The sequence below is a fragment of the Paramormyrops kingsleyae genome, chromosome 2, assembly GCF_048594095.1.
Source record: "Paramormyrops kingsleyae isolate MSU_618 chromosome 2, PKINGS_0.4, whole genome shotgun sequence".
Taxonomy (NCBI): Eukaryota; Metazoa; Chordata; class Actinopteri; order Osteoglossiformes; family Mormyridae; genus Paramormyrops; species Paramormyrops kingsleyae.
In genome coordinates, this window is record NC_132798.1 from 15300817 (window position 1) to 15327822 (window position 27006).

Genomic DNA, 27006 nt, shown 5'->3' on the forward strand with positions numbered 1-27006 from the left:
CTCAGTAATAATCCTATCTGCTATAAAAACTTTAACAATGGTGGTAACCCTAAAATGAAATGGCTAAAGCTACGTATCATGCATACGCGTATCATATGGTACTGTTACCAAGATTCTGACTGACTTCGGCATACTTATACACTTAAATCACAGAAAAAGATACGCACTCTAACACCGATACAAATTAACTCCGTGAGCCGTTGGCGAGAGTGAGGTATCGCATAATGCGTACATCCTAGTGCTGTAGTTCTCGAGACCGGTCTTGAGACCAATTTTTGTGGTCTCGGTCTTGTCTTGGTCTCGACTCTATTTGGTCTTGGTCTCGGTCTTGTCTTGGTACCGGACATAGCGGTCTCGATGGGATGGGGAAAAAAAGAGAAAACAGCACATCCTCACAGAATAGTATCATTATTCATTACGTTCCTCAATTCAAATGCAACCAGTCAGATGCATCTACTTTACAAATGTTACATTGTATACATTTTCTCAATGGACACTGCTAGTGCTTCACAGTCCACACACTTCATACACATCGCATGATAGCGAAGTCGGCAAAGAAATGTTCCAAAACGTCACCACGCGTCACCATGTCACATGGTACAAAATCCTCGCGAGAGCAAGGCAACTTATGACCGACCGTGCAGCACAAACTGGAACCGCCTCCGTAACGACACAACTTTGCCCTTATTGGCTGACGATTTTAGTCACACGCATGACGTTTGTATCCCAGGAAGTTCCAATGCGTTATCTGCTATTTCTCCCGAAAAGCAGATAAAGCAGTGAGAACTGGTTTCAGTTCATTTACCTGGTAAAATAAAGTTTAAATAAATTACATAAATGCTCTAACAGTACACGTAAGTTAGTGATTTATTTATTGTTAGTTACTGTAATGTTGTGCTGCTTTATTTGTTTAATCGTCCAATCTGTGAAGAAGGCATGTACACCCTTCTGGCAGTGCTGCCATTGCAGTCAGGTCTCACAGACTACGAGGAGTAGAAGTTGTCCGACTTGGCTGCAGTGAGTTTATACTCCACCCCTGCAACCGCCGGCAGATCGTGCTCCACTTTGCGTCAGCTGCAGACAGACCTAAGCCCAAGTCGAACGCACCCACCATTGCTTCTTTAAGGGAGGATAGGCAAAATTACAACGTCGTCGGTGATTGGCTGTTGTGCTGGCGTTCAGTAAACCTCTGCTCGATAGGCCATCAAGTTCTCTGTCTCAGTGCATTCTCTAAAACGGAGCAAATTTGGTTGATTGAGTTTTATAGTCTGTGTGTATCATTGTGATCGTCCTTATTTTTTATCGATAAAAAATCGCGATCGTTTTATCGCCCAGCACTAATAGCATAGTTATAAATCAATTAAATTAGGTATTTTACATTGATTAGAAAGCACGGTCTTGGAGGTGCAAGTCAATCTGGAGGCTCATTCTCTTCAATTCAAAGCAGAGGATCATTACATAGCCGTATTTATAGCTTACCCGAGGCCTCTCTCCCTGGTATAAGAGACTTAATATGAACAACTTTCTGGTACATCCCATCTCTTTCCCTTGACGAGGTCTGATAAAATGGTTATAGGAGAGGATTGCTGAGAATATTATTTTCCATCAGGCCTCGTAACTATGACAAATCTGGGAGATTTTAAATGAGAGACATATGGACATATGGACAATTTAATTGAAAAGATAACATGAATTTGATTTAACGAGTAATGACACTTTACAGCAATGCCTTTTTTCTCTACAGTTGATCTGAGTAATGTGATGTCGATTCTAGCCCTAGTCTGTTTTCGGTCCTGGTTTTGGTCTCGCCTTAGTGTGTCTTGGTCTTGGTCTTGGACTTGGTCTTGGTACCCTCAAGTCTTGGACTTGGTCTTAGTCTTGGTACCCTCAAGTCTCGGCAGTGTCTTGGTCTTGGTACCCTCAAGTCTCGGCAGTGTCTTGGTCTTGGTACCCTCAAGTCTCGGCAGTGTCTTGGTCTCGGTTTTGGCGGTCTTGACTACAACACTAGTACATCCTGGCAGTGTCCCAACTTATCGTACGTCATACACTGCTACGCTTGCCTGCCAGCTAATCTTAAAATACATACTGTATTTTCCAATTTTTAGCGTAAGGGAATCCTCATAAGATCAAAACATCGGAAGTTGGACCATTGTGACTGGGGGACCATCTGTATTATAGTTGCCTGATCTCTCACTAAAACCTCTTAGGCTTTTTCAACAAAATCTTCATGTCTGACACCTTGACCTTCAGTACATCTTGGTTATGTTTGCTGCCTTTTGACTCCCACCACAGCCACAGATTTAAACTGGTAGGACATTATTGATAACCTTCATACATCCAGTTTATGCCTAATTAACTGTCTATTTATTAAGCCAAAGCGATTTTTTTTTTGACTTGCACCGAAGTCATTCTATCGGCCTGTTTCTTCATTCGGGTCCCAGTATGTTTTTCTTAGCTCTGAATTTGGGATCGGAAGAGTAGCTCAATGCTTCATGCTAAGTTCTTGCAGCAATTAAGCACATTTTTCGTCCCAGTCACGTCAGTCCCCACTTCTGATTCTGCTAAAATCGAGCACAACCCACCCCCCTTTGGCCATAGTGTTACCTTTTTGCTGAGGGCAGGGTGGTTGAAGCCTTCATCTGCCTTCCTCTTCTCTTCTGTGGCCCTCTCTTGGCATCTCCTGGGAGTTATGTTGAATGCTAGATAAATGTGTCTGTGTCGCGGCACTGCCATCTAGTGACTGGTGAGAATATTTAGTGCCACAACTCTAGTTCAGGGCTGCCCGTCCCTGCTCCTGGAGATCCAGCACCCTGCAGAGCTTAGGTGCCGTCCAAATTTAACATGCCTGGTACTACCCAAGGCCTGATTCTGTGTATCAGGACAGCCCTTCACTAGTTCGAGTTCTGAATTACCATACCATTGTGAGCTATCTGTTCTAAGATTACACATGATTTAGCGTATACCCTGCCGATTAAGTTTGTATATACATTTGGAGTTTGTTTTTGTTTAAGATTATCAGTGCCGCATAGAAAAGAGATTTGCAGAATTTCCAATTAATTTGGAAAACCCGCTGAACAAGCTATTTTTTTTAAAGCCTTAAGGTGTTTTCTGATTGGTCCCACCAGCTGTGGAGCAGTGCCCACGAATGACCTGCACTGATTGGCTGTGTAGCCACAGCCGGAGCTATGATTAAGAGAATTGGGGTGCAGATACCCTGGCAGAAAATAATTTTATTTTCTATATAGCGCCAGATGTATCGATTCTCTGAGAAGGTTCATACCTCGCCCTGCCGCTGTGTTTGTGCTCCACAGTCTCCTCACAACAGTCCTTATTGCCAGTAGTTGGTGATACTGATCAGTCTGAAGGTCAAGTTAATTTTATTTAATTTTATTTTCTATTTAGCGCCAGATCATAACAGAAGTCATTTAAGGTTACCTTTCCTATCGAACAGGTCTGTACATTGTCCTTTTATTAAACAAACTAAATAGCCTTATGTTATTTACCTTATTTACACAACAGCTTGTCTTTTTTTTCTCCACACGGTCGCGCATTTACAATTCTCCTCTGCTCTCTGTATCGCGCATGGCGGAGTTTTCTAAATTCATACCCATCCATCCATTTTCTGTACTCTGTTGTCCTGATATTTATTTAATTTATATAACTGATGCAACACTGCATCCAAGGTGAACAAAGGGAATTCCTTATTTAACCGCTTAATGTTTATTCTGAAGAGTCTATTTAAAACTTAATTTTGGGAATTGATTCACTGTTGATTGTAGTAAGAAATACAGCGGAATGGCAATTGACTATTCATTGAGTGGTAATGAATAGGACCATAAATGGAATTTCCAAATGATATTGTTGGGTCAGGACTGTTAAAGTACAAACTGGGGTTTAGCGCAGGCCTGGGGGGGTCCTTCCCCTATTCTATTGGTGCTTTTCTACTAACATACAGGAACCAACCCGCACCCGAGCCATACCGCGAAGAGTCTCTACTTAACAGCATGTTGCAGCTCACTTGGCTTTTCCACAACAGAAGGGTCTGCTCGGTAAAGGTGTTGCGGGTTTGGAGAGCGACAGTGACGTGAAAGCGAAGAGACGCTTATCTAGTGTTCTACTGCATGTGTGCAATTATTATTATTATTATTTTACTGTGTGCTAATTTCCGCTAGCAGATCTGTAAGAATCGCCACGTTATGCAGGTGTCAAACACTAACGGAATTAGCATTCGTTTAAATTTGCATTACACGTTCAGGTGTTCATGCTTTTTTGTAAGTAGGAGATTGCAAATTTAAATATTCTGAATTACTGGGAATACATCACAATTTGCAATACTACTAATAATGCTTAATATATAGATCATGGCTATGTATTAGGATCACCACAGCTGCTATAAACGCGGCTTCCAGACGTCTGGATGACCATCCAGTTAATTTCTCATTACACAAATCCCTAGGACAAAAACTCCATATGTCAACCCACCTAACTTTCTGCTGTTGTCCACAGCACAGAGGGCCCACATGCATCAATATAGCATAATGCTAAAATAATGTTTACATTAAAAAGAAAACACACAGTGCACACATTCTCATTTTGTTCATATTTTTGCATTAGGAAACAAATAGCAAGCCGTTTTTTTTAACCTGGCATCATAATACATTTTGATGCAGTTTTTGCATTAGGAAGCTGATCAATAATTAGATGCACAGGATATATCTGCTGATTAATTATGAAATTCAACAATATTTGACAAAATGAACATAGATATGAGATTTACGTAATAGAGGATGGTTAGCCAACTTAACGTAAATGAATAAATGCTTTATACTTGTAGTGTCTATCGGTCATATACAGACCGGAAACTCCAAGATACATTAGGAAAGAGTTTGTTTAAACTATGCTGACATGAATGTCTATACTTATATTGAAACTTTAAATGATCAAATGACTGTATAGTTCAAAGGTTCTTAACCTTTTTTGCACCCAACCAAAATTTTACCATACCAGCTCAGTCACGACCCTGTATCAGGTTTAAATTAACACTATGATCAAGTACACAGTTCACTCTGCAATTTACTCCGATCAATGTCTATTGCACAAATCTGATTGGACGTGCCAATGAATTTCAAATTAAGCGTCCGTGGTTTGGCTTCTTGGATTGGTTGAGTGTTCACTAGTTTTGCACTAAGCATTTGCAGACCCAAGACCCATGTATATAGGTTCATTCTAGGATTGGGGCTGGGAAATCTGATCGTGGATCAGCATAGGACCTTTCTGGTTTTAAAATTCTTAAATTTCCAAATCTGCCTCGTGAACCTTTAAGCACTTGCTGGAACCCAAATTTGGGTCACAGCCCATGGGTTGAGAATCGCTGGTGTAGTATGGAATTCTCTGCACTATTACAAACAAAATAATTATTTATTTTTTTTAGATATGCCTCATTAAAACTGCTTTGAATAAAAATTACAGACCCATTGCAGATACGTGATATACAGCTGTTTGATTAAAAAAGAATCAGTTAAATGCATTGACCCAGCCTACTCAAAAACTGAATTCATATAAAATTTGAACAGTGTTTTGATGTGACTGTGTTCATAGGAATTCTGTTACTGAATGACTGGGGGAGTATCTGCCACATCGAGGTCCTATTAGGTGAGCATCACAGATGACAGTGTAGCTGTAATAGAAAACCCCATGGTTTAACCGGCAGCTGTGTAAGTGAGTGCCGCGCTCAGGGTAGATCCGGCAAACACCCAGGAGGTCATTGAACAAGATATCCTTGTCCCAGACCTCAAAAATCAGCTGGTGACCCAACTCCACAGAACCGAAGTTTAACAGCATGTTCCATGTGGGGTTGTTTTCGTCCTTGAGGAAATCCGTCTGCTCGTACCTGTCGCCGTACATGACTTTCACAAAGCCGTCGGTCCGGGTGAAGAGGTCAGCTCTCAGGTCAGAGGCTCTCTGTACCACGATGCTCAACCTGCCACGACCTGCCCGGAGTGGGCAGCAGTTGTAATCCAGGTTCGGTGAAGACAGACACCTTCTGACATTGCTGTGACTCACCTGAAGTTCATTCTCCCGTATATACTCCTGCACAGTCTTCTTTAGGTTATCTCTGACATGTGGGTCATGGACCAAGTAGTGAAGGGGCAAGATGGTGAAGGAGACGATGTCAGGATCATCAGTCAAGCTGCTGATCCAGCTGCTGTAAGCTTCAGATGGGATCTGGTGAGGCACAACATCTGGAAGGTACTTCTCCCCTCCCAAGACTTGAATCTTGTGCGCCATAAACCCTTGGTAGAACCCCATGCTCATGTTGTTCTTCAAAATATCCCGACATTTGTGGGAGAAGGACACATTTGCTGGAAGCAGCCCCAATGTTGCTTTCAGTTCCACGTTCAGGCAGTTCTTGATCTCGGACTCAGAAAATCCCATCAGGGTGGCCAAGCAGGTGCGGAATGCGGACACTCGCCGAATCCTGCCGCCGAGCCGCACCTGGCGGATGTAGTGAGTGCCGTAGGTATCAATTATCCTTCGGTATAAAAGCCTGCTCTTGTCATCAAACTTCTGAGGTAGTATCTGGAGATGCTTGGAGAACTCCATGCTGACTGGAGGATGGTCAGCCAACCTGTAACTGAATAAAAACTCACTTTTTCGTTCTTCTTAAAGACATCTTTTCATATCAAATTTGAAATGACACAATGCTACTAAAGTAAATTGGTTTCATTTCTAAAGGGGACCTATTATGCTCATTTTCTTTGTTCAAAATTTTTTTGGGATCTACTAGAATATGGTTACATGCTTTAATGTTCCCAAATACTGTGCATCTCTATTCACCCTCTGTCTAAAATGCTCTGTTAGAGCTTTAAGCCCCACCCCTGATGAGCCCAGAGTGTTCTGATTGGCCAGCTTGCTCTACTGGTCCCACCCCTGTCTTGCAGTCTGCAAACAGATCCTCTCAGGTAGGTGGCCAATAAGGATTGTGTTACAAAGTGACCTCAACATATCATAGAAGTAAGGCCTGGAATTCCAATGAGGTGTTTAAGGCAGATCAGAGAAGAGTGGTTTCGGTGGTAACAGTTACTGACTTTGGTGTGTACTTTGGGCCTTAAGACTTTGCAGACTGTTTACATGCACATGAAGTTATATGACATACTAAAGGAAAGGGGAAAATAGGGCTTTATGTTCATTAGATAAAATAGGTAAGCCAAAGTCATTCTCTTCACCTGTGTCATGATACCCTTCTGATAGGACCACCTACTTTTCCCCCCAACAGCCAATCCTGCCCTAGCCCTGGCAGCTGGCCGTTGACAAGTGGATCAGAAACTTTGCATTTACCTGTAATAAGAACAACTGATCTCATGAGTAGCAAAGGTCGCCTTGTCCATACTGGCCTGGATGGTGGCGAAGTGGGCGATATCTGAGCGGCTCCCCTTCAGGATCCCTTGACCCACAACGTCCACATTCAAGCCTGAGTTCCAGGTGTCACCGATGGCTGCGGTGGAGCTTCGGATCAAGGAGTCCACAGAGTGATGTAGCATGCTGGACAGCTGCTTGCTACAGGAGCTGAAGCAGCGCCAGTCCAACACAGGAGGTGGAAGCTTCTGCAGCTGCCCCCCCCGGAAGCGGTTCTCACACAGTGTACACGTGTGGTTGGGGGCCGCGGTGGCCTTGACGTCGATGACATAGGCCCCCTTACGCAGCATGCTCACCACGTCGAAGCCCTCCCCCGCAAGATTGTACCCCGGCACAAAGCGGGCTTCCTCACACTCGGCACGCGATCCGGTCCTACAGGAAGAGCTGCCATGCAGGTGGATTAAAATGGACAGGGCAACGTTCAGCAGGAAGAGCATTCTGTCATTTCCTGTATCCATGGTCACCTAGGAGACATAAAACGGGAGTCTTGTGGATTTGCAGGAATGCCATTTTAGTCAAAAAAATAAAAAAAATACTGAAGATGTATTCACATCAAGTCGCACATATTTTAAATATTTGATGGTTCTAGCCTTTATCCAAGCAAGAAGGGCATTTTTTAAATGATCCTCTGCTGGAATCTATACTGTTTAAAGCCACATAGCTATGCTGTTTTCCACAAAAAGATGGTGCAGGACCAGCCCTGGACAGTCTCCTACCTTCTGGTCAGCTGATCAGTCCCCCGCCCTTCCGCACAGCTGGAAACTATCAGCTTTCACTGGCTTCTCTGCATTCAGCCCTTCACACGGATCCCTTCGTCTGCCTCGTGAAAAGAATGCAGAATGACACTGCTGGTGTCTGCTTGAGGGCTGAAGATCATATAGCACCTTGGAGGCGGACACTGAAACAAACCCTGCAAACAAGGAACAGACGGGCGAGCCCTCTGGTGCTGGCTGGGAGTGGTGCTTTCCCAAGGTCAGGAAGACCGCACAGCTGAGGGAGTCTTTCTTTGGACCGATTCCCAGATGTAGAGCGGGGGTGGAGCTCACACTATAGGGTTTGGCCCAGGGACTGACTGCCTGTTTGTGTTGTACTGATCTGTACTGTACTCTGATGTACTGTAATATTTATTTGTTTTGGATCTATTGTGCTGTAGTCTCTGATCTATCTATAGATCCATGTATCATGCATGCAGCTTTGTTTCTGAGAGTTTGGAATCTTAATAAGAAGTTTTCTTTAATTGTCCAATTTCATAGTTATGACACTGTTACCTTTCTGCGTTTTAGGTGCCGATTTTTTATATTCTCTTCTGTCTTGGTTTATGTGAAAATTCAGCACTACTTACAGTTTGCTGTAAATAAAAATATTTACAGTTTTGATGTTTGCAAAACAGGCCAATTTAAAAGTTTTCCCTTCTTGAATGTAAAATACATAAAATTATACCATACGTACATACCAATCGAAATAAATGCAAAATCTCAGTTTTTGTCTAGATACTTCACCTATAATCTGCCTCTCTATACATCGATTTGGACAAAATCGTCTGCTGAATTAATAAATGCAAATATAAACATACGCAAAAAGAGCATGAATCGACCTCGATAATAACTGCTTAGCGCTGCTGGCCTAGACGGAACTGAACGCTCCTCGGGGTACTTCACTCTGAAGCTTTTCACCGGCTGCTTTCAGTGGCGCCATGTTGATGCGATAGTTGCATAAAAAACCAGTGAGATTTGCTTGCAGTTCAATCACAGACTCACGCGTCGAAATGTCAATTTAGACGTAAAAGGGCAGATAATTTGCATACATCAAATTCATATATTACCCTTAACGTGGTTCCAGCAGAAAAATTCCTGGTCATACATTAACAATTTTCAGTCAAATATTTGATTTTTCAAATGTGCAGCGAATAAAGAAATTTTATCATCATCAAAAAAGTCTTTAGTGAAACGCACTCATAATTTTTATTTATATTTTGTCTTTATTAAACTGTGAAATGTATTTGGACAATGGACAGACGCCTGTACGACACGCCGATGTGAGATCCCAGGCACAATAGGTATAAAGAGTGACGTTACTGCACTGCTGAAAAGTGAGACGTCATATTCTTAACGTTTTATATTAAACGTCTACCTGCGTATATGGCAGAATACCCTCCAAGTGATTGTGTCAGATTACTCTCTGTTCTTTTTTTAAAGTTTTTTTTCTTATCATAACGGAAATCAAATATGTTATAATAAGGTTAGCACTGATGCCTCACATCTCTGGGACCAGGGTTCGCGTATCCGCCCGGGTTCCATGTGTGTGGAGTTTGCCCTGTGTCATTGTGGGGTTAACTGGAGTTATTAAATTGCATGTGTAAATCAATGGTGTGTGAGTGTGCCATGTGATGGGTTCACACCCCATCCTGGCTTGTTCCCTGCCTTGTGTCCGTAGCCTCCGGGATAGGCTACAGACCCCCCGCAACCCTGAATAGGATAAGTGGTTTCAGAAGATGGATGGATGGATGGATGGAACTCAAATATATAGCATAGAAATATATATTGTTAATGTTACATGGCAGAGTGCACTTCACAATCAGTTAAGGGGTTAAAATAGGCCTACATTGTAATGATATTAATTTTAAAAAGAAATAAATCTACCATTGAGGCATCAAATCCAATATGTTTAGCGAGGCGACAATTCTAAACAGCTTCTTTGCAACTTTCCTATCCATACATCTTAATGACCTACAACAAAGTTCAAATTCTTTACTGAACAAAAACAATGAAGGCTTAGTCCTCTTGTATTTACATTTATGGAGGAAAACCTTACCCAAAATAAATATAGTATTCAACAGCAGTTGGTTATCTTAATTTTCCAATAACATTCCAAATAATATGTCATTTTGAGTAAAACGCGTTAGACTGGGACCCTCTCTATACTATGCTTCAGGCGCAGGTGCAAGTTTCTCTTTTACTTTGTAGGCTACAAATCGGCCTTTCTATTGCAGTTCACGGCAGCGCCTTCAGGTGGCGATAGAGCATCAGGAGTGAAACACCTCGCCGCCATTAAACCAGTACCGAAAGGGGAGAAGGAGCACAATGATGGCTGATCCAGCGGTGGCCTTCCAGAGCCAGCTCGCCTCCATCATGGAGGTGCTGGTTCGAAACGCTGTGTGCGAGATTACGCGGCTGTACGAGAAGAGCATCGTGGACCTGCAGTCCGTTTTAGCCCAGAGTGAGTCGGAGAAGGCCAGCCTGAAACTGAAGCTGCAGCAGTCGGAGAAAGCGTCCACGTTACCGGCAGGCAACAGCAGCGCAATCAGCGGAGCAGGTAGGCATGTGGGTGCGTCTGACGCTGGCCGAGCGCTTGCGTCCAGCCCATTGTACTGACGATAATAATGACAGCGATCCTTCAGTTGCTATTGATCACAAATGAGTCATTTATGCGCTGATCAGCCCGCCCAGGGGTTTCGAACCTGCAACCTTACGTCGGTGCGCGGTCACGACTCGCCCCCGAACACGCGCATATGACCGTCTCTAGACATTGCATCTTGCTCTTTTTGTGTTTTCATCATCGGTGTTATTCTTCCCATGGCGCATTTCCGTGCCCCTTTATAAGTCATTAAGTGATCTGTTTTTGTTCGGGTACCTTTTAATCAGAGTAGATCAAATAAGGTGATGAACTGTGTTTGAGGGTAAGCTCGTGTATTAGGGCATGCGCTGCAGGTACCGAGCAGGCCTAGTGCAAAACCTAAGTGAGGTTATTACACAGGAGAGCTAAGCAATTACCATAAAAAAAGAATATTACATAGAATGATTTACCTTCCTACATCATTTTCAAGGTTTACCATAGAAGCAGAGAATTTGCATCATCCAATAAAGTGTCGACAGGTTTTGGGGATTTGGCTCTTTGGTTTCCATTCATAATGGATTCTAATAACTGTAGGATGAAATATGAGTCAACACTGTAATGTGTAGAGGTACTTGTTCAAAAGTCTATCACCTGCATGATTATGTAAATGTGCGCCGTTTTGAAGTATTAAATGCTAATGCATTCCTTCCCTGTTGTTTACTGCTGTTTTTATGTGGAGATTTATGCGTTTGACTCCTGACAAAAGAGGTCTAACGTTTTACTATTCCGTCTGACTTAACTGCCATAAACGGGTCATTCTGGATCTCACAACCAGATTGTTAGTGCTGTTTAATGTCTAATCACTTAATGGGCTCACTGTAATAAAGATACTTTAATGAGCTGTGCTAATTGTGTCTTTTTATGAAACCCAGGCCTCTGGTTATTTATGCTGCTCTTGACACAGACATGAAACCCACATCAACATTCAGCAGACTGCTAACTCAAACCCAAAGTGCTTCTTCATCATAACCGTCCTCGCTGGGTCTCCAAACCGGTGTAGTACTTATATAACTGGTGTAATGCACCGGTGTGCCATCCTGAAATGAGAGAGCTTCTTTCATAAGTCCTTGCCTGAAGCTGAGATGTTTGTGGTGGTTTTCTTTGACCATGAGTTTCCAAATGGCCTTCAGCTATCGCTCCTTAGCATTGGCTAAGGTCTCTGGGAACCTCAACCTGACATTCCAACCAAGACTCATCTTCGGTTTTTTTTTTATTCATCAGAGTCCCATGAGACCTTGGCCCATGCTGATACAGTCGTCAAACAGGAGGACGCAGAGGTGGACATGAAGGTCAGTTACCTCGCAGACAATAGCCGCTGTAGCTGTCACATTTCCCGCCATCCCACCTCATTCCTGAGTCCTCGTCTTTGTCTTGTCTGCCGTGATAAACCCCACTCCTTCCAGGTCGACACATTCTGCACCGTCTGTGGGAAAATGTCCAGGCAGGACTCCCCATTCTGTGAGGCATGCCGGAAGACGATGCAGTTTCCCTCCCATCCATCAGAGGGCAGCATTGTTGTCACAGAATCCTCACGCAGTGATCGAGCAGGTGTTTGATCAGTACTGTAAATTTTACACATCAGTATTTTTTTTCGGGGATCATATTAATATTAGATTAACACTTTGTGAAAACATTTATTTGAGATAATAAAATAGCAGTTATTCAAATTTTAGTTATTATTAACTTTTAGTTGGCAGTATAATGAGTGTATGGAACCCAGAGGAATTTTATCATGATTATGCGTCTGTTGTTCCCTAAGGAGGAGACAGCCTTGACATCCCAAAATGTCTGGACCTGAATGTGTTTGAAGCAGACACTGAGGAATTTCCCAGGCTGTTTGAACCTAAGCCCTTCCCCTGTCTCAGCCCTGCAGATGTCCGTGACAGTGAGTGGCTCATAGTTTTCTTCAGTTACTCCTTCAGGAACATGTTCCGGTAATACTATTTCAGTTTGTCATTTCATTTTTATTCTCTTTTTAGCCATATGAATAATCATATCTGTCTTTGGTATGAGGCTAAAATCTGTCAGAAACACAGAACATTTTCTCATTGTGAAATCTCTTGTGTAGCGTGTGAGTGTTCCATGTTCTGCCTGATGTTCCTGCTTTGGCTTTCTGATGATGTGTGTAGCTTGCATCTCAGCACAGCTCTTGGCGACTCTGTTTACCTTTCTGAACATGGCGCTTCTGGCCCTTCCCAGAATGCCCGGCGGCCCCAGAGACCTGTGCCATACCGTCCGACAGTCACTGTTCAGCAAGGCACTCCCCGGCCAAAAGATCCCGGCTGTCTCCCGAGGTCGACGGCACCTCTGGCAGCATGGCGGCGGAGGCTAAGGAGGTCGGGGGTTTCACTTTTCTTAACCCCTATAGACACAAACACATGCACAACTCGGGAAGACCTCTCCAGTTCATAATCATTATCGCTCAGTTGATCGTTTCTCATAGTATCAGCCAATCGTAAACCAGCAATGACATAACCAGATGATTTAATTGGTTGATTTTGACCAGCCTTTTTCCTCATTACTACCAAAGTTAAGTTAACGCTACATTAATTAAACATGTATTCACCTGTTTGCCCGTTCGTCGGCTGCACAGGTGTCATTCGTTACGTGTTCGGAGGTATTCTCTCTCCAGCAAGTGCTCACCTGTCTAATCGTGAGTCAGAATCCCATACCAAGAATACTCTGCATTTTTTACTACCAAGTTCAGTGAATTAGACCAATATCGCTGTCAGGTTTACTCTGATCAGAAGCCTAAATTCCTGCCTGCAAGGCCAAACCGATAGGAACACTGGCATGATGGAGAATTTCCCAATAAACTCCGGCCTCTGGCATTGCCAGTTAGAATATCTGTATTATAATATAGTCAAGATGTATGTTAGGTTTAATTTAATTGGCCAGGAGCGGAGGAACACTTAAAGCACCATAATCTTTCTTTTTTGACAAGATGCGGACTGCGGGTGGTCACAGAAATGTGCTCGACAAGAAGTGTCTCATATGGAGTTCAGCATCGTTCTTGCTTAGGAGTCACTAAGTCAAAGTGCTGGTATAATCTGTCCTTGTGAATCTAGCAAATCCTTGGCCAGTTCACAGAGGAAACTGATGCCCTCTAGAAGAACAGGGTACAGACTGTTAAAAAACCTGAACGCCTGTCAGTGAAGGAGGCATTTGGGAGCCGTGTGCAGCTCCATCCGGGCCGCGCGGTACCAGGGAGGCGCACCCCCACCCCGAGGCGGTTTGATACGTGCTGTGAGGGGTCAGCGCTCCGGAGCCATGGGGGAGAACCTTGCACTGATGTTCAAAGCGCAGCAAAGGAGGGATTTCCTGAGCAAGCAGACAGTGTCGTCTCAGCATCTGTCACAGGATGATAGCGTGCTGGCAAAGTCTGATATAGGCTGGCAGCGCGTTGGCACAGACGGCAACGAGAAAGTGAAGCACTGGTTCATTTTTTGTTTTAGCTGTTAGGAACTGTATAAATATAACAATACGTTTTAGGGTCCTGTGACCCTGATCAAGATAAGTGATTGGAAGATGGATGGATGGAACTATTAGTGTACTAAGGACTAGAAAAAGACACTGTGATCTGTGTAAGTGACTTAGGGCCACAGCAGGACTGTGATCTTGACCCTGTACAGTATTCAGACATTAAAATATTTGAAATAATATTGTGAGATTACTGTGACCAGTCATGCTCGGCATGTCATGACCGCTGGTTGTGGCCGGACTTCTCGTTAGTTGGTGCAGGCGATTCTGGCCAGGAGGCCCGGCGGGGATCGGGTCATACAGGAATATCGGGCCAAGGGAACGCTGACGGACACCACCAGAAGGCACCTCATCAACCTGCTGGTGGCCCACATGACGGAGACTCAGGGGTATGTGCCCAGTGGTCCTCTTTGGTGAATACTGTACTCTACTGTACTGTGCTGTACTATACTATGCTATACTATTCTACACTGTTCTATGCTATGCTACGCCACACTATCACATTACTTCACTATTATTACTCCATGAAGACATTATGTTTGAAAATACAAAACAACCACATCATTTTAGTCAGGATGAGCAGCTCAGTTATTTCGCAATACACTAAAACAGCATTTTTTAATGTTTCATTCATGTTCTTTTTTTATTCGTCATAGAACGACCCCACCTAAAAATGTACGAGAACTTTACGCACTGGGAATTATCAGCCTGTTTCCTTCTCTCAAAGATCCTTTCTCTCAAAACGGCTATGTAAGTATTCACATATTGCAGTGCGACTGCATGACTCAGCTGCTGCGTCTTTGAGTGCCCCGAGCTCATCAGTGTTCATGGCCTGAATTAAGGTGGCTGTATCCTTCTGACAAATTTGATGGAATCGGTGTCGTATCACGAAAACGTATGACCTTTAATCACCGCAGGGTCCCCAATTCAAACTTTTTCGTTTCTTCTGATCCCACCTACTGCCTATGATTGGTTGACATAATGTGATGCCACAGGGTTGGTCAGCAGGACTAATTATGCAGCTACCAGCATGCTTTGCACCACACCAAGTGTATCTTTAAATACTGTAAATTAATATGTATATTGGTCTATTCATGCTGATAGTAAATATTGTAACTGTAATGTTTGCCGTGGAATGCATGTGCTTCGTTAGTGTGTAACTGTGGCGGTTATTTAAATTGTTGGCTGCCCTGTCTCTGCCGCCGCTAGTATTAAACCAGTAGTGGTTGTTAATGAAGAGAATAGCTTCCATTTCAAATGAGCTGTCATCTCCTTTATTAAAATGACTCATGCACCCGCCACAATACCACATTTATTTACGTTTATATGTGGGTCTGCTGCATCGGCAACATTCTGCGCCCTCTAGGGGTGCGTGTGTGCACTTGCGCCCTGCGATGGACTGGCATCCCCTCTAGGCTGCACCCCAGCCTTGTGTGTACATACTTGGCTGCTTGTTCCTGCGCATGAATGCTAGCACATGGCCTCCATTGCAGGAGCACTTCTACGATGGCCGAAGCGGGACAGGGTACCTGGCCTGGCGGCTAAAGACCGTCCAGCGGAAGGGCTTCCACCGGAACCGGGGCTCCCAGAAGAGTGTGGTGAGCAGGGGCCCGGACTTCGTGAGGCAGACGCAGCCCGGCAAGCAGCTTCACGGCGAGTGCCTCCAGCAGGCCGTCTCCGCTCTGACCCGCTGCACCGACAGGGAGCAGGTCTTCCTCAAGATGCGGGAGACCTTCCAGTACCGGCAGCAACTGGTCCACGACCCGCAGAAGGCCGGTACCGTGCTGTCCACCTTCCCGCGCCTACTGGACACCAAGGGCCTGGTAAGTCTCAGGATTCTTCTGCCTTTGGATCATGATTCTGCCTGTAGTTGGTTTAGGTTTATCCTGAACAGCACTAACTGACCTATCAAAGCCAAGAAGAAAAGAACAGTGAAGTAAATGAGATTAACTTGTTAAGAAGTTGTTTTGATATTTCAACCCCTGTATTAGCTTAGTCATATCATCTTGTTTGTTTGACTCATCTGCCAGCCCCTGGAGGATGGGCTCCCCCTTTGGGTCTGGTTCCTCCCAAGGTTTCTTCCTCTTAGGGAGTTTTTCCTTGCCACCGTTGCCTTTGGCTTACTCACTGGGGGGTACTTACGAGGCAGAAATGTAAAGCGCATTGAGACAATGTAATGTTGTGATAATGCGCTATATAAATAAAATTGAATTGAATTGAATTGAATTGAATTGTAGAACTTGATGCTTCAACTAAGCTTACTCCAAAACCTATGCTTTATGGCAGGGCTCTTCAAATCTCCCCAATCCCAAATCCAGGCCTTGTTTTCAGTTCCCCCAGGTACTTAGATGAATAACTACTGATTCTCATTGGCTGCAGAGGCTTCACACCTGGTTCACAGGTAATGGAAGGCTGGAAAATGAGCAGTTCTCGAACCTTGAGGACCGTGATTTGAATAGCCCTGTTTTATGGCCTCCTGGTCAACTTTCACAACACCAGCAGTCACATGACACATCTACCTGGTTCCCCCCTAAGGTACCAAGTGTAGGTTCTGGCCCAGCTGAAGTGTTGTTCTCACGGTTGTTGCCTTTGCCATTTCGATGGTTTTACCTCAGGTGAACCAGGACTTCACCCTCCTCTTTGGGCTGGAGACCTCCTGCAAGTTGCTGGAGAGTTGGACCCACGTTTTCAAGGCCAAAGTCATCAAGGAAGCCAAGTGTCTCACGCAGTCGGCCGACCTGTCCGTCCTGCTGAGGAGCGCGGAGCACGAGTCGGACGGCCCCTGGGACCCAGCTGAAGACCAGGGTCAGTGACGGGACTGACCCATTCTCTGGAGGGGTGGGGGGACACCACACCTGTCATGTACTTATGCTGGCACTGTTCCATAGGGTGGGACAGTGACTTGGCCTCCATGCTGCTGCTGGTTCACCTTTTGCCCCCACCCCCAGGAAGGAGGAAATCAGCCAAAATCAGCGCGCGTGAAGCCGTCGACCGCATGGTCCAGTTTCAAGAGGTATACCTGTGTCAGATGCCCCCTTCTGTAAGGAAAAACAGTGGGCTCTCCAGTAGGCTGCCACAAGAGTGTTATTAGTGTTTACCTTCTCAAGGGAGGGAATTAACAGCAATTTATGTGTTTCCTTGTTGTTGATGGGAATCTTCCTCCCAGCTGAACTCCAGACCAGAGCCGAGTCCCCGTGTGCCAGGAGGCCAGCGGCAGCCCTTCCTGGTGGCCGTGGGCCGCAGGAAGGACCAGATCCAGAGCTTCTTCATCTCCCTGGATGGGCGCCTGCTGCCCTGTCAGGCCGGCAGCTCGCTGGGGGCCTTCGACGAGCTCTTCAAAGCACACTTCGTGTTCGGCCTGACCTATGACGAGGCGCTCAGCAGTGTGTACACCTTTCTGCAGACCACCATTTACCACATCGACGTGGGCAGCGTGAAGGAAAGCCCCCGAGTTAAGGAGCTGAGGGCCAGGCTGCTCAATAACTGCTGACCCACCCCTTGGTGGCTGTCCACTTGCTGACCTCCCCAGGACCCCCCTGATCCCAGGCGCCAGAAAAGACGGAGCAGCTTTGACAGGAATAAGCAGAATCATTTCTGTTACTGTCTTATGGATTCTGGCTTCATCCTCTGACCACTGGGGGGCGCAATAGCGACCTGTTGAAGGGGACAGGCCCCATCTCTCAGGTGCTGCTCCTCAGGTCCCTCCCATCAGACTGCGACCCCAGATGCTCCGCATGGGAAGTAAATGCAAGAGGCTTCACTTCCGTGAGCATGGATTGGTCTGCGGGGTCCACATATGAATCAGCCATTATATGTGCTGCAAAGAGAAGAAGCAGAGATTCCAGGCTGGGTCCAGACCACGTAGCAGAGCGAAGGTCACGTTCCATTTTGGCTGGTTTATAGTTCACGACTGAAACGACGGCATCTCACACCATCCTTGGCTTAATCACATTTTGTTAATAAGTATTCAGCTGTGACCGGGTCCATCGCCCTTATGGTCAAGCCCATAACATTAATTTTATGCATTTTTAATTTTTAAGCATTTTAAGTCATATTAAAGTTTTTTGTCATACTGGTGAAAAGTAACATAATCATCCACCCATCCATGCACTCATCCCCCTTACAACCAGTGTGGGACAAGAGTAACCTAGGAAACTTTCATTCATTAATTAAAGTAACTTCCAAGCTAGTTAAAAGTGATTAAATCCGCAAGTTAATAAGGTTAGAATTTGCAAGTTTAACACAAGTTTAATTAACAATTTCAGGGGTGAAAAATGCACAAACCTAATTTATTTTTTGAGCATTTTTGCATAAAATTAGACCAGCCAGCTGCAGAATTTGCATAATTTTGCTAGAATTTGTAATTCTGGCGTGTTGGGAGGAAAACAAATTCACAAACCGCAAATAGATCCTTACAATCTAACGTAGAAAGTATTAACCGTTTTTATACTTGATTTTTGTACTTTGTGCTTATTACCACAACACAGTATTTTTTGAGCAGAAGTTGTGTTTGAAATCCTTTTATATACTCAATGCATCGATTTAATTTATGGAATTTAGCTTTAATTTAAAAGTTTTAATTTTTATGGGATTAAGCCGCAACTGTAGTTGGACAGCAAACTATAAGGCAGCCTTGCGACTTTAATGTCGGAAACGACGAAGGGGGGGGGGCAGCGGAAAGTGGAAACTATTCAGCAAGTTTCTTAGAGAAGTTCAGAGGTTATTCTGAGCAGAACCTTCCATTGTGACCAGTTTTTTTTTTTTTTTTTTTTTTTTCGCTGCTCAAAAATATTTAACCAAGTTCCATTGTGGTGTATGTCATGTTCTCCTGACACAAGTAAACAAACTGGTGTGACATTTTTTGATTGAAAGTGATGTTAACAGGTAGATGTTCAGTGCTTTCTTTACAGTTTGTGTGCAAGTTTGTGGCACACAGCCATTGAGTGTTTCCAGAATTAGATTAACTTCTTTAAATTTGGCGTACTGGAAAAGCTGGGCAGGGTGTAAGGCACTTTGGGAGGAAGCGGCCCTCACATGCCTGTCACGGTGCTTGGGGCGTAAAGGCAGGAGACCAGCGGGGTTTATATTGCATGACCGTCCCCTGTGTGTCACAGCGGCGTGTCCCGTGCGTGTCCTGTGGATGCTTTCGCTTTGCCCCTGAGTGAGCCCGCGTCTGGGTGCAGGTCGGCGGTTCAGTGCGGGCTGTTTGCTGCACCCCGATCTGCGCCTCACATTTCCATCTCGTTCCAGTGCCTCTGAGAAGTTGGGGCCCATTAATGACATTTTAATGTTTAGACATTTTACATTTTCAGATTAGCCGTAAGTTTGTACGCTGGTTAGTTACTGGCCCCTGTGTGGTAATTATAAGCATCATTTGAATTAGATGGGTGATGGTTGGATGTTACGCCAAGCAGTAACATTGACGTGCCAGATAATCTGGTTTTGTGTAGTGTATCATTACATAAAATGTTCATTAAATTCTTTTTTATAACAATGCCCATATTGCCTCGGAGTACACGTGTCACATGACGTCTCCAGGACCACGAAGGCACGTCAGTGCCACAGAAACACTTCCTCCGCTGACTGAGAAGATCACGCCTCCCCCTCCAGCTCTCACCGCTTTCTACAACAGAACCATAGAGGGCATTCTAACCAGCATGCCTTACATCTGGAGCATTCAGTTCACCACCATCAAGCTCTGCAAAAGGTTTCCTCCTATCAGATATACCCCATAAACGCTTATAAATGCACATTCACAAATTTAGATTCTGCCCTATTTAAGGGGATTTGTCATCTTCTAGAGAACCGTACCACCAGGATTGCACCATACCATCTCTGTCAGATGGTCTGGTGGAGCTCCTGAATCATACTGTAACAACGATGCTTTCTGTGTTTGTGGATGCCAACCAAGGGAACCTCAGGTGATGATGGTTTACCAGAATGGCATCCCAGTGCCAAGTATACTCCTAACCATCTGCTACTGTGTAAAGAAATGACCAGTGATCTCAAGCTTCATACTGAACGCAATAATCCTTTTGAATCCGTGGAAGGCTAAGTGGAAAAAACTGGAATGTCGTTTAAGACTCATTACGCGGCATTTCTTAGGTGCCAGGAAAGGGTTTCACGGGAACGCAAACATTGCTATGACCTTAACCTTGAATCCTCCTGCATTTAAAAGAGATGCAGTTAGCTGGATCGGTGCCTATAAATCCCCCATAATGTCTGAATGTCCCCACAATGTGAGAAGAGACTGTTGTTTTATTGTTGTGGGGACCATTTTAGGATAGATCTCGCCCCTGTGATCCATCTCTGGACATTATCCAAACAACCATCTTTATTGTTAACAATAATAAGGTGAACAGGAAGTGGTTCAACTAACACTTACATAGAATGTGTAATGAATCCAAGAGGAGTATATTTGGGTTGCAGGTAACATATCCATGTTCCACATGCAGAGTCATGTTGAGCTTGCAGCACATGAAGGACCTTGGTCAGGACGCCAGTCTGTTACAGGACACACACTGATCCACTTAAATCACATGTTTTTGACTGTGGTACTAAGTAATGCACAGAGGAATCCCACACAAAAACAGGGAGAACATTCAAACCACATTATACACAGTATGGGAAACAGTCAGACAACTCTGCAGTTGGGATGCCATAACTCTGTCACCACACCACCACTGGATTGTCGTTCTACACAAAAGTTATAATATTAGACTGATAATTGGAATAACAGATCAACTTATCTCTGACACAAGAAGATTCCATTTGCCCATGTAGTCACTGTTCCAGAGATGCATTCTGGGAAGAGTTATCCGATACCTACTATAGTATTAGAAAATCAAGCCAGCATCACTCAGCTTCTGCTGAAAAGGGATGATAAAGTCTGATGTAACCATGCAGATCACTGAGATGTGATTTGCGGGTCTGGATATTTGTCATCGAACACGCGAAAAATTTCAGATAACGAAAACAAATGGTAAAAGCTGACCACTATTTCACAATGTGCCTTTGGTTTTTAGGCTTTTTCAGTAAAACACTGCTTTAGACAAGTTTTTTAGTGTTACACCACCATAATGTGCTAGCAGATACGTGCATTGTGGTGCCTTCACATGTATCATAGCAAACTGCGGATTTTAGGACCTATGATGTAAGGCGGTGACTCTCCCCTAACCTCAAGGAGGCATGTGACTTGCAGCTCCGTCTGCAGTCATGCGCTGCTTCCCGGCTCCTTATGTCTGCTTCGGTGAGACGCGCCTGTAATTAAAGCTCTGTCCGAAAGTGCGCACGGGCTCAGCCGAAGCCGCAAACATGGACTGCGGGATAATGACCTCCAAACTGATCCTTTTGCTCCTCAGCTTGGTGTTCTGGGTGAGAATCTCTCTGGTTTTCTTACTTTCACTTCCCATCTTCTTGTAAGTTTTAAGTTTACTCCTGTGGAGGCGGCGCGTTGGGTGTGTTTGTAACCCCAAAAATGTCACCGAGAATGGGATTTTCCTATAAAAAAAAAAGTGGGTGATGGGGGACGCTGTTAAATAGGGCTTAGGCTATATCTTGGATGACAGTGTCATGTAATCTTGCTTAACTTTGATTTTTATATTTTGGGAAAAGTATGCATGTTAAATCGCAGTTAATCCGTAACTGGCTCTAGACAGAAAGGGCCTGAAGTTGATGCGGAGTTTACTAACACTTGCCCAAAAGGACGTCTAACGTTAAAAAACGTAGCAGAACCGGAATTGTTTTGAAACACTCATCTTTATTGGGATCTCCTACGATTTTCCTCCATTTTTTTTTTATCGCAAATAGGTTGCAAACTGGTTTGTCTTGTTCAGGCCATATTGTCAGATCGTACAGTAGCTTGAATAATTTTAGGAATCTTGTGTTTGTCAATAATATTAATACGAATGAACAAAAATGTCCAAGGTTTTCTACCCCCAGCCAAGTATAAAATAAAGACCTCTATTTCCCTTTTCTTTATTTAATAGCTTTGATGGCTGGCTTACTACTTGCTACTTATCACCGTGTACTTTTCGTTTTCTCCTTGATCTGTTGGTTAAAAAAACCTATATGCTTTGGGGCAGTATGGCGCAATCAATGTTTGTAATCTAAGGAACTAAAACGCCGACGATATATTGCTATCATAACTATTAAAGTTATAAAGTTGTTTATCGGTTGTGGTACATTATTAGGTTAGTAACCAGTTTATTTCCTTATTTAAAGTTAAACTATGGTATTGTTTATGCCCGTTGTCAGGGGGACGCTCTGTTTAGTTCCTTTTTTCAGGCTTATTTTTCCGTTTGGTCAGTGGTTTTGATGCGTTTACATAATATCAGATGTGCTACAATGAACTGAGGGCACTGAGAGACAGAACAGATTTCTTTATAAAGTAGGATTTTATTTATCTAATGTCAGGGCTGCCAGCTCCATTATAAACTTAAAATTGACTACATAAAAAACGCTGGGTTGAGAATCTCACTCCAGCCAGCTGACCGAAGTTGGTAACTGTAAAGTCCATCCCTGACCCGTTATGTATCCGAATGGGCCAGTCTATGGCAGAACGGGTGACAGGGAATTGCGGCATGATCATTTCTCATGATCTGCTGATGATGTCTGGCACGGGCTGCCTTTGGTCTATCTAATGCCAGTTTTTAAAATGGACTGGTTTTGTTGGCTGCAATCATAAAATCCACTGATACTTTAACCAGATGTGAATGAATGGGAAAATCCTCTAATGATGATGGATTAAAACTTACACTTACAGTCTGGCAAGCTGGATAAACTGTAGCTCATGTAGGAACTGGAGGAACACATAGATGACAGAAGGGTTGCTTTTCTGACTGTATACAAAAGACAAGCCTGGTTACAAGTCGTCATACATAAAAAATCATGCAATCGTATGTATGTGTTAGAGGTTGTACTTCTCTAAAATATTGGCGTGTATAAATTAGAGGTTTTGTACATTAGGACAAGAGCTTAGGAATTTTTTTCTTAATATCTTACAGTTTTAGCTTGTTGTTTTACCCTCCATGACAGTTGAGGTCCTGGTAGATTTTAAATAATTGATCAATTTATTGATCACTGTGAGGGAATTCTCTTTATGCCTTCCCCAACTTGCTCTCTGTAGGTGAGAGTAACTGGCTGCGAAGGGCAGCCACCCACAGCAGCACCCAGGGAGCTGGGGGTTAAGGGCCTCGCTGAAGGACCCGCAGATGTGCCAAAGCCAGGCTTGAACTGATGACCTTCTGATCACAGACACAGAGGCTTAGCCCACTGTTTATTGTCTGAGGTTCAGTCACAGGAGTCCCCGGTACCATGACCTGTGGTCCAGTTTGTCAGGCCAGTGAGTATTATGGGTATTGTACGATAACCAGCTTCTCCTGGTGAAGATCAGCTGATCAATGCCATGTGCTACATTCTGGGGATAAAGGTATTATGGTGGATGTAGGACTGTGTTCTTTTCTACTGGAATGTGGAACAGAACCTTAACTGTCATTTATGTTCAGTATAATCATGAGGTTCAGTATAATCTCTAATCCCAAGGCAGTCAGACCCTTTGTGTGTGTCTGCAAAACGGCTAAACGATGACGTAGCCGTGTATTCCTAACCCTAATCCGGTTTGCCCCCCCTACAGGCTGCCGGAGCTGCTCTGACTTATGTGGGCGTCTCCGTCATAAAGAGCTACAATAACTATGAGCACTTCTTTGAGGACCAGTACACCTTCATCCCTGCTGCTATCATCGTTGCAATCGCGGTGCTGATGTTCATCGTCGGTTTCGTGGGTTGCTTCGCTACTCTGACAGAATCCTGTTTCGGGCTGGGATTTGTAAGTATCCCGGGATGGAATTAAGGAACGATCGGCCGGTCCTTTATGGGTTAATTCTCCAACCATAGCTCCTCTCTCCCTCAATGCAGTTCCTACTTGTTCTCCTGGTCTTCTTTGCTGGGGAGATCACTGCTTTAGTGTTTGGATTCATCTACAGGGGAAAGGTAAGTGAGTGTCTGCTGTACAGTGATCTCTATTGGGTGTGTGAGGGAAAACACCCCATATTTATCGTTAACATGAGTAACACTGTGAAACCGAGGTTAAATGACTGACTGCTCTCTGTGGAACATTTGCTTTAGACGATTCTGTTATAGAAGCTCATGATCTTCAAATCCAAACAATGTACAGTTCTGTAAATATAACCTGGCCTCTGGGGCATTGTGCCACATCCTACAGATAAAGGATGACCTGGAGCACACAATGACCGGGGTGTTCCAGAAGTACGATGGCCAGAACTCAGAGACGCGGGCAGTAGACTACCTGCAGACTCAGGTGAGAGCGATTTTGTTGGCTACGACTTTATGTGTGTTAGGCTAATTGTTGTTGTGTATCACACATGTGATTCCTGTTGCAGTGGAGAGGAAATATGGCATAATCTCATTTTGTATTCAGCTGCTCTTGGTGATAGTAGACATACAGAAGACAATTGATCTTGTGAACACAATAACTCTAAAATTATTTTTTCAAACATCCCAGGATCATTATAGTGTTGATCTGGAAAATGTTTAATTTTGAGACAAATTGCACCAAAATTGAAGCAATGCTGCTTAGTGGTGGCAAAAGGAAGGGCAACTTCAGATTTAAAAAAGTTGTTGATAATTTCACAAAAACATCTATGCTTGTTTTCATTTTGAGACAAATTGCTTGAGGACTGAAGTAGTTTCACATAGTGGTGACACCATAAAGGGACAGATCTGGTGAATTAGATTACATTGGGAAACATCACACAGTTGGGCTTTTAATAACAATTTTTTGGAGAGGTGGGAGAGTGCGTAGGGGGGCTACAGATTGTTGAATTTGGGGGGATGTGGGTGTAATGGGAATTAGATGGGGGCAGGGGGGGGGCAGGGCTGTCCGGGGAATGTTTTGTTGCTGATCCGATAGCATATGGTTTCTTTGAGGTGTTTCTTAAAGGACTTGCAGCTTGTATACATGACTTGTTTTGTGCTGGTTGGAAAATAAAATAGGGAACTCAGTCAGTAACTCTCCATCTTCCCTCTTCTTTTCCCCACCACACAGCTTCATTGCTGTGGAGCGAAAAACTACACTGACTGGAGAAACACGACCTGGTTCTCCACCAACCACACAGTGCCCCTGTCCTGCTGTGCGACCCACAACTCTGGCTGCACAGGTCGGCTGGACCAGCCAACACTGCTCAACACACTGGTCAGTGCCCAATAGCGCCACCCAGAGCTTGTGTGTCACCACCTTGCTTTTCACAATATTTTTAGTTTTGTGTCTGATTAATTCCTGTTTACAAGGCACTATTGAAATATTAACACAACTATAAGCTTGTAAAGAAGAAAGGCAAAGAGAAGAACTTCTCTGTAGGACCTTCTGTCTGTGGGAAGTAGTGATTAGTAGAAATTTGACTCCAGTAGAGTTTATTAGGCTGCATATGTCCAAAACAAGGTGGCTGTGATGGTTGAGTTCTGGCGTAATACAATTTTAATATTTTTGGAAATTCTAGTAGTGAAAAAGTCTTAAGTATCCAAGGCTTATCTCTGGAGGTAAAAATCGCCAGCTGTACTGAAATGCCTCCCATTCAGCGCATTGATGCTGTTCAGAGACGAGCTTCGGCCTAAACTGTCTCCCCCTCCCAGGGATGTGAGTTCAAGCTGGTACAGCTGCTGCAAGATGCAATCAGCTATGTGATGCTAGTCGTCGTGGGCTTTGCCAACTTTAAGGTATGTCTTGCCTTTCCCTCCCCTTGCTTGGACAACATTAAAGGGAACACATGCCAACACTATTGTAGGCTTGGGGTGAGGGGTGAAAATTAATTAATAGCCTTATTGTAAGGTGATTCTGGAAAATGTCTAGATCTGTCTTTATTAGGCTGCATCTCCTAGGACAGGTGTTGGCAACCCAAATGAGAAAAAACACTTTCAGAACAACAATAAATAAATAAAACTAAAAACCACTGTGATCAAGCAGGCATGTTGTCTTAGGCAGCCACAAGTACTATACCGTACTTACTGAATTTCATTGACAGCATACTTCAGTTGATGAAACGGTGATGGTACCTGGGGCTTTAACGATCATGGTCAGGCAGTCTTGTGCCCAGTTGTAGAACCTTGGAACTGAACAGGAAGCACTAGAGCAGAGCTCCGCCCCTTCCTCCACCCATGAGGTATCTATAGCAACGCCCTGCTGACTGCATCTGTTTCTTTGCAGCTATTCGGAGTGGTCAGCGTGTGTGTGATCACTTGTAGGGATCGCCAGAGACACTACCTGCCACTATAGACCAGAAACTATGGACTCTGTCTTCTGGATCGCAGGGTGTCTGTATTCTGGTTTTATGTCTGACTGCGCAGAATCTTGTTTTCCTGGCACCCGCCCACCAGCAAGCTGTAATCATGAAACTAGAACTAAAGTAATGACAAGTGTATATTTTTATTACCATAATACTTAAGCATAACAAGCTATGGAGAAGGAGTGTGTTTTGTAAGTGTCTATGCTCTGGTAGCTTCAACTGCGCGTTTATTTTTTGGTGTGAGAATGTTAGGTCTAAACTTGCTGTATGAAATGAGAAAAACCTGCACCTTTCCATTTGCTTTCCATGTAGTTGTTCCATAATTAAATACAATTAAATACCATGAACATTTTTAATCTGTATGCAATAAAATGTAATTATTGGTAGTTTTTCAAAATACTGAAATGGTTCAGTGTGT

At 43.9% G+C, this 27006-nt stretch overlaps 3 protein-coding genes and 1 long non-coding RNA gene across 5 annotated transcripts; 2 read left to right on the forward strand and 2 right to left on the reverse strand.

The window, feature by feature from the left end:
* Nucleotides 1–3839: 3839 nt before the first annotated feature.
* Nucleotides 3840–8383, reverse strand: prf1.5 (perforin 1.5). Its single transcript, XM_023836579.2, has 3 exons — nucleotides 8133–8383; nucleotides 7339–7880; nucleotides 3840–6634 (listed from the first exon to the last, which is right to left on the reverse strand). Exons 2-3 carry the CDS (start codon nucleotides 7872–7874, stop codon nucleotides 5593–5595), a joined length of 1578 nt encoding a protein of 525 aa, XP_023692347.1. The 5' UTR covers nucleotides 7875–7880; nucleotides 8133–8383; the 3' UTR covers nucleotides 3840–5592.
* Nucleotides 8384–10431: 2048 nt separating this feature from the next.
* Nucleotides 10432–19787, forward strand: LOC111857718 (uncharacterized). 2 transcript variants are annotated; one of them, XM_072706438.1, is made up of 11 exons: nucleotides 10432–10728; nucleotides 12031–12098; nucleotides 12213–12357; nucleotides 12569–12694; nucleotides 13009–13145; nucleotides 14542–14678; nucleotides 14946–15039; nucleotides 15783–16112; nucleotides 16905–17094; nucleotides 17178–17302; nucleotides 17456–19787. In XM_072706438.1, the coding sequence occupies exons 1-11, from the start codon at nucleotides 10497–10499 to the stop codon at nucleotides 17777–17779; spliced, it is 1908 nt and encodes a 635-aa protein (XP_072562539.1). In that variant the 5' UTR covers nucleotides 10432–10496; the 3' UTR covers nucleotides 17780–19787. The 2 variants fall into 2 exon arrangements, with proteins under 2 accessions (XP_072562539.1, XP_072562540.1); XM_072706439.1 differs by having other exon boundaries at nucleotides 17238–17302.
* On the reverse strand, nucleotides 16063–23127 carry LOC111856611 (uncharacterized). Its single transcript, XR_011985169.1, has 5 exons — nucleotides 23052–23127; nucleotides 21467–21789; nucleotides 20675–21158; nucleotides 16900–19912; nucleotides 16063–16194 (listed from the first exon to the last, which is right to left on the reverse strand). It is a non-coding gene; the product is annotated as an uncharacterized lncRNA (long non-coding RNA).
* On the forward strand, nucleotides 21524–26987 carry tspan36 (tetraspanin 36). The gene is made up of 7 exons (XM_023836726.2): nucleotides 21524–21663; nucleotides 23924–24115; nucleotides 24205–24279; nucleotides 24512–24607; nucleotides 25355–25501; nucleotides 25939–26022; nucleotides 26510–26987. Exons 1-7 carry the CDS (start codon nucleotides 21604–21606, stop codon nucleotides 26576–26578), a joined length of 723 nt encoding a protein of 240 aa, XP_023692494.1. The 5' UTR covers nucleotides 21524–21603; the 3' UTR covers nucleotides 26579–26987.
* The last annotated feature ends 19 nt before the right edge of the window (nucleotides 26988–27006 follow it).